General features: G+C 59.1%; 1 protein-coding gene across 1 annotated transcript; it reads right to left on the reverse strand.

Moving 5' to 3' along the window:
* Positions 1 to 537: 537 nt before the first annotated feature.
* On the reverse strand, positions 538 to 4718 carry LOC102476613 (DNA dC->dU-editing enzyme APOBEC-3F; the record flags this gene model as incomplete). Its single annotated transcript, XM_006167162.3, has 5 exons — positions 538 to 974; positions 1132 to 1405; positions 2550 to 2706; positions 4099 to 4213; positions 4427 to 4718. Coding segments are annotated over 5 exons (966 nt in total), but the record flags the coding sequence as incomplete, so codon positions are not given.
* Positions 4719 to 5947: the final 1229 nt, after the last annotated feature.

Genomic DNA, 5947 nt, shown 5'->3' on the forward strand with positions numbered 1-5947 from the left:
ACACAGACACACAGGTGTAGAGAAGCGAGGGGCGGTGGGCACAGCTTCTCTGATGGAGAAGTTGCCACCAGAACCAGCCTCAGCTTTATTCTTTTAAAGGTCAGAGAATGGGGGAAGGGGAGAAGGGGGTGTAAAAGGGATGGGGAAGAAGGAAGTGGGATGTATAGAGAATAAGGGAGGAGAAATTGGAACATAAAGCCAGTTGTTTTTGGATATAAATCAAATGAAGAGAAAATGCCTGGCTCTATATCATTTTTCTGATCCTTTTGGGGGATAATCTGATAAACGCTCCTGACTTCCTTCAGCCTGATACTAGGCAGTATTGGGGTACTGGGTATCGACAGCAGGAAGGCAACCATCGACAACAGGCAGGTGCCGCTTTCCTTTTTTTTTGAAGGTTTTTTTGTTTTTTTTTTTGTTTTTTTTTTTTTTTTTGCTATAGGGTGCGTGCGCTCGCCAGAGAGACAGAAAGCGAGAAATCACCCCCCAGGGGGGATGGCCACGCCCCAATCCCTTCTCCTCCATTCTCCTCTCGGGATCTTGGGCACGCACGCACATGCACCCAGCGTGAGTTTAAGCCACCAGGTCCGGGACGCGAACCACAGTCGACTACATGGCAGTCCAGCGACATAGCCATTACGCTAACTGTTGGCCCGGTACCGCTTTCCTATGCAGATGCTTCTCATAGCCCTGCTAGAGTAGCTTACGGCACATGTCTGCATGTGTCTTCAGGCCACATGTTTTCAGATTGGCTGCTCTCCACAGTCCCCAAAGGGCCTCAGAGGTCAGGAATTCGAGGAGGTTTCCAGCTGTATCCCAGAAGCCAAATGCTGGCCTTGGCATGAGTCAAGAGTGAGGACCGAGGATCTCTTCCAGCGTGCTGGCCAGGAACTGGTAATTTCTACCCATATTATACCAAGGCCTGAAGTTCCGTCCCTCGTTCCACACAAAGTCTTCCCAGCAGGTTTCATAATCTGAGACAGAGGAGGGGGACAGCAGTCATTTCCGCTGGAACCAGGAGGGCTGAGTCCTGGGCGGGCTCTCCTGGGCCCCGCCCGCTCTGTCACCATCCTAGAGCTGTCACCCCTCATCCCCTTCCTCCCCCATCCCTGACCTCCCCGCAATGCTCACCTTGGGGGGACATGATTGCCACCCGGGCCCCTTCCTCACAGAGTCTGCGAAGCCCATTCCTGAATTTTTGGTCCCAGAAGTAGTAGAGTCGGGCGGTGAGGATGGTCAGGCTCACGTTCCGGTGCGCGGCCAGGAAGTCGGCCACCCACTTCGCACAGTTAGGGCAGGGGCTCCAGGACAAGTACCAGGTGACCTGGAAGTCCTTGTCAGGGGACAGGATATCTTTGCAGAACCACAAGAGAAAGCGCAATTCTGCGTGGTAGGAAGGATGGACCTGGTAGGGGAGGAGAGGTCAGGAGAGGGCAGGGGCAGAGGTCAGGGCCAGGCGGGGACAGGGAGCAGCCCAGGACCTTCTGATCAGGGGCTTCTCTCCTCTCAGTCCCGCCCAGTCCCTCACCTCCCCTGGAGGGCTGGGGCTCCCCCCGCGCTCATCCATGAAGTCTCGCGTGCGTTCCCGGCATCCATTCTACAGCCCCTGAGCCTCGGGCGGGGCCCGCGGCCTCAGTTTGCCCCTGCCTGCTGCTTGCTGGGAGGGCACAGAGCGACCCTGTTCCATCAGGGAGCCACTGCCACGTGGGGCTACTGAGCGTGGAAACGTGGCTCAGGTGGATGGGGTCGTGTGGCGAGTGAGACACCCACGGCTCATGTCAGAGACGACAGGAGAGACAGTGCACACCGCCTCCTGCAGACCCGTGCGGTGATTATGTTCAACGCTGTCAGACTTTCCGGACTAAATAAATTACAGGCACAAATGTCGCCAGCGTCTGTCAGCTTTTTAGCCTACGGGAAGAGGAATAATTTGGCCGACTCACTGGCTCCCATGGTGCCTGGTGGACAGCAGTGCCCTGGAGCGAGCCCACTCAGCCTGTGGCGGCTCCCGCCCCCTAGACACATGCCAGTCTCCATCCTGGATGGAGGAGGCAGGAGTGGGCTATGCTGGCAGGTGGGGTGTGGTGGGTCAGGGGGCAGAGCTGGGGCTTTGCTCTAACAATGGCTGATGCTGGTCACAACTGCCCTAGTGGCAGTCCAGGGGGCCCTGCCATGGGGCCTGGGCAGGCAGGGGAGGGGGTGGGTTCACGGTGGTGTGACAACTCGCCCTTGACAGCAGGCCCGGGGTGGTGGCCAGGGCAGCCCGCCCAGCCCAGCAGCTGCAGGGCCAGGGGAGGTGCAGGTGCTCAGCCCCCCAGCCCTCTACGGGTGCTCCTTCCTGGGACTCGCCGGACGCGGAGCCCAGGGGAGCAGCTATCGGAAGCCTTTGGTGATCCTCCCGACAGCACCGCTCATCGGACGCCCAGAAAAGGACTGAGAAACACTGTGGAGGTGTGAGGCGGGGCCGCTGTCCGGGCTTTCCCCTCGACATTTCCTGCACTCCGCCTGACTTCCGTCCAACCTGACACTGAGGAGAGCCTGGCTCTTACCTGGTTCTTAAAGATGCCCCTGTCAGGGGGGACAGTGCCCTGCGACTCCGTTCTGTCCAACTGGTAGCACAGGAAGGTGGTGTTCCGATCCCTGGCAAAGCTGAGGTTTTTGAACTGGAAGTAGAATGTGTCTGGGTCCAAGCGCTCCATCGGGTGTCTGGGGACAAGAGGGGTGACGACCTGCCAAGGCGCTCCTGGAGCGGGTTCAGGAGCTGTCCCCAAATACAGCGCCCAGACACCCCCATGCGCTGCACCCGCGACCCAACCTTCACCGCCCTGAGAATTTCGGATCTTTGCCAGACAAGGAGCCCGGGGAGAGAGGAAGAGGAGGGCAGGCTGTCAGGGAGCAGGTGGGGTGACCGCTCACCGCTCGGGCCCAGCTCTGGTCCTTTCACTGGACCCTCCTGCCCAGCCACACTCTCAGTATCCTGCCCACCTATCCCCTCGTCCACGGGAAATGGAAAAAGGTGAGGGGAGGGCCAGCAGATGGCACGGTGGCTAGACATCCACACGGCCACTACGATGCGAGTCCCAGACCCAGCAGCTTGAAAATCACACTGGCGCATGTGCGTGACTCCCCAAATCGAGAGAGAATAGAGACGGGACTGCTGTGGCCATCCCTCCTGGGCGCTACCACTCACTTTCTCTTGCGGTCTCTATCAGGAGACTACACGCACCCTATGGCAAAAATCTAAAAAATGTAACATACCAGTAAGTCCAAGTCCTTGATATTTTCACCTGTGTGTGCCGTTTTTAAAAACTCGGCTAACACCTGAGCCGCCCCTGCTTACTCCCGCCATGAGCGCTGCCGGTGTGCCCTCACCCCTCCCTGCCGCCCAGATCCTGTGGCCTCCACAGCCATCTAGCAGATGAGCAGGCAGAGGCAGTGGGGGACCTGCCATGTCACGGCTGGAGTCTGAGGGGGCTGGTCCCCTGTACAGCCGGGCCACAGTCAGCTGCAACCTCACGTGACCTTCAGGTTTGTGCAGGAATAGCTGCGGCTCGCGTTTACCCGATTTGAAAACAGGAGCTGGACACCGGCAGCCCAGGTGCACAGGACAAGGGCCTGCGTGGACAGCGAGCGTGTGACCCGCTCAGCCCAGGTGAGGCCTGGATGAAACCATGCCGGCCTTGAACTCCAGGCCCTAGAACTGGGGACCGTCGCCTCCTGGATTTAACCACCCGGTCGTGGTATAGCGTCAGGGCAGCCCTGGCAGCCAACGGCCCTTTCTTTTAGAGACGTTCACTCTCTGCTCACTGGTCTGCCGTCAGGGCGTGTCTCACAGCGTGTCTCACATGCACGCGCACACACACGCATTCCCGCCCTCTGTGGTGCTGCTTCCTAACATGCAGGTGCTCAGGTGTGAAGGAAGGACCCAGGTGAGGCGTCTCCCAGGTAGGAGAGAGGGGGCCTTGGGGCGGATGGGGGTGCTCTGAAGGAGGAAAGGGGCCCCTGACAGAAGGGGCTGGGAGGGCAGGGGAGAGGGCACAGCAGGGCAGGACGGAGCTCAGGGTGGGGACAGGGCCGTGGGCTGCCACGAGGCCTCACCTGAGGATCTCCTGCAGAATGATGCACAGGGACTGATGGTTTTCAACCGTTTTCTCCCAAGGACAAAAGTCCCTTCCCTCGTTGAACACGAAGCCTTTCCAGCAGTTTTCAAAATCTGAGGCAAGGAGGGGAGAACGCAGTTGGGGCCCCAGGGCTTTCTCCTTGACCCTCCAGGGCCTCCTCCGAGGGCCAGGTCTCCTGGATCCTGCTGAGACCAGGAGGACTGAGTCCTGGGCAGGCTCCCCTGGGTCCAGCCCCTCTGCCAGCATCCCCGAGCTGCCACCCCTCACCCTGCACCTCCCCCAGCCTTGACCCCCCCAGTGCTCACCTTGGGGGGACATGATCACCACCTTAGCCCCTTCCTCATACATTCTGTGAAGCCCATCCTTGAATTCCGGGTCCCAGAAGTAGTAGAGTCGGGCGGTGACGATGGTCAGCCTCACGTTGCGGTGCGCAGCCAGGAAGTCGGCCACCTGCTTCGCACACGCAGGGCAGGGGCTCCAGGACAAGTACCAGGTGACCTGGTAGTCCTCATTAGGGGACAGGATGTCATTGCAAAACCACGAGAGAAAGCACAATTCTGCATGGTAGGAAGACCAGACCTGGGAGGGGAGAAGACGTCAGGAGAGGGCAGAGGAAAGGGTCAGGGCAGGGACCAGGACATTCCGATCAGGGTTTCTCTCCTCTTAGTCCCTCCCCTCCCCTGGTGGGCTCGGTGTCCCCCTCACCCCGTGCTCACCCATGAAGTCTCGCGTGCGTTCCCGGCATCCATTCTACAGCCCCTGAGCCTGCTCTGGCCGGGCCCTCGGGCTCAGGCGTGTCCCTGCCTACTGCGTGCTGGGAGGGCACAGACCCTGCCCCATCATGGAGCGGCTGGCAGTGGGGGCGCACGGGGATGGGGAAGAGGGTCTCAGAGACGACAGGAGAGATGGTGCACACTGCCTCGTGCAGACCCGTGCATGGATTATGCTCAATAATTAATACTAATGATTCAGTCAGGCTTCCTGGGCTAAGGTAGGGACCAAATCTCACCAGCAGCTGTCAGTTTTGTTTGGTTTCATTTTGGGTTTTTTTGAGAGATTTTTGTTATAGGGCATGTGTGCTCGCTGGAGAGACAGAGAGACACTAAGCGAGAACTCACCCCCTGGGGGTGTGGCCACACCGCAATCCCTTCTCCTTTCTCCAATCAGAATTATGGGGGCACACACACACACGTGCCCAGCGTTGAGTTTGCAGCTACCGAACCTGGGACTTGAAGTATGGCTGACCGTCTGGAAGTCCAGTAACATATCCATCTGCTACCTGCTGGTCCCTCTGTCAGCTTTCTAAACTATGGGTAGAATAATTTACCAAACTCACTGGCTTCTGTGGTGTCTACGGGGCAGCACCACCCTGGAGTACTCCACCCAGCACACAGCAGCCCGTACTCCCGGACACTCCCTCCATGTCTCCAGTCTGGGTGGAGAAGGAGTCAGGAGTTTGGGGGACACTGGATGGTGGGATGTGGTCAGTAGGGGACTGCTGGTGGGGCCTTGCTCTGGCAATGGCTGCTGTTGGTCACAGCTGCTCTAGTGGCAGCCCAGGGTCCTTGCCATGGGATCTGAGCAGCCAAGGAAGAAAGGGGAGGGCGCGTGTTCACCAAGGTGTGACGACTCGCCCTTGACTGTGGCCCAGGGCTATGACCGGGGTGGCCCACACAGCCCAGCAGGTGCAGGGCCAGGGGAGGAGCTAGTGCTCAGACCCCAGCCCTCTGAGGTGACTGTCCTAGGACTCGCTGGATACAGAGCTCGGTGATGGTAGCACAGGGAGTGACCGGTAGAGACCGGCAGTGGACCCTACACCAGGCCCG

The sequence above is a fragment of the Tupaia chinensis genome, unplaced genomic scaffold (assembly GCF_000334495.1).
Source record: "Tupaia chinensis unplaced genomic scaffold, TupChi_1.0 Scaffold144538_2, whole genome shotgun sequence".
Taxonomy (NCBI): Eukaryota; Metazoa; Chordata; class Mammalia; order Scandentia; family Tupaiidae; genus Tupaia; species Tupaia belangeri.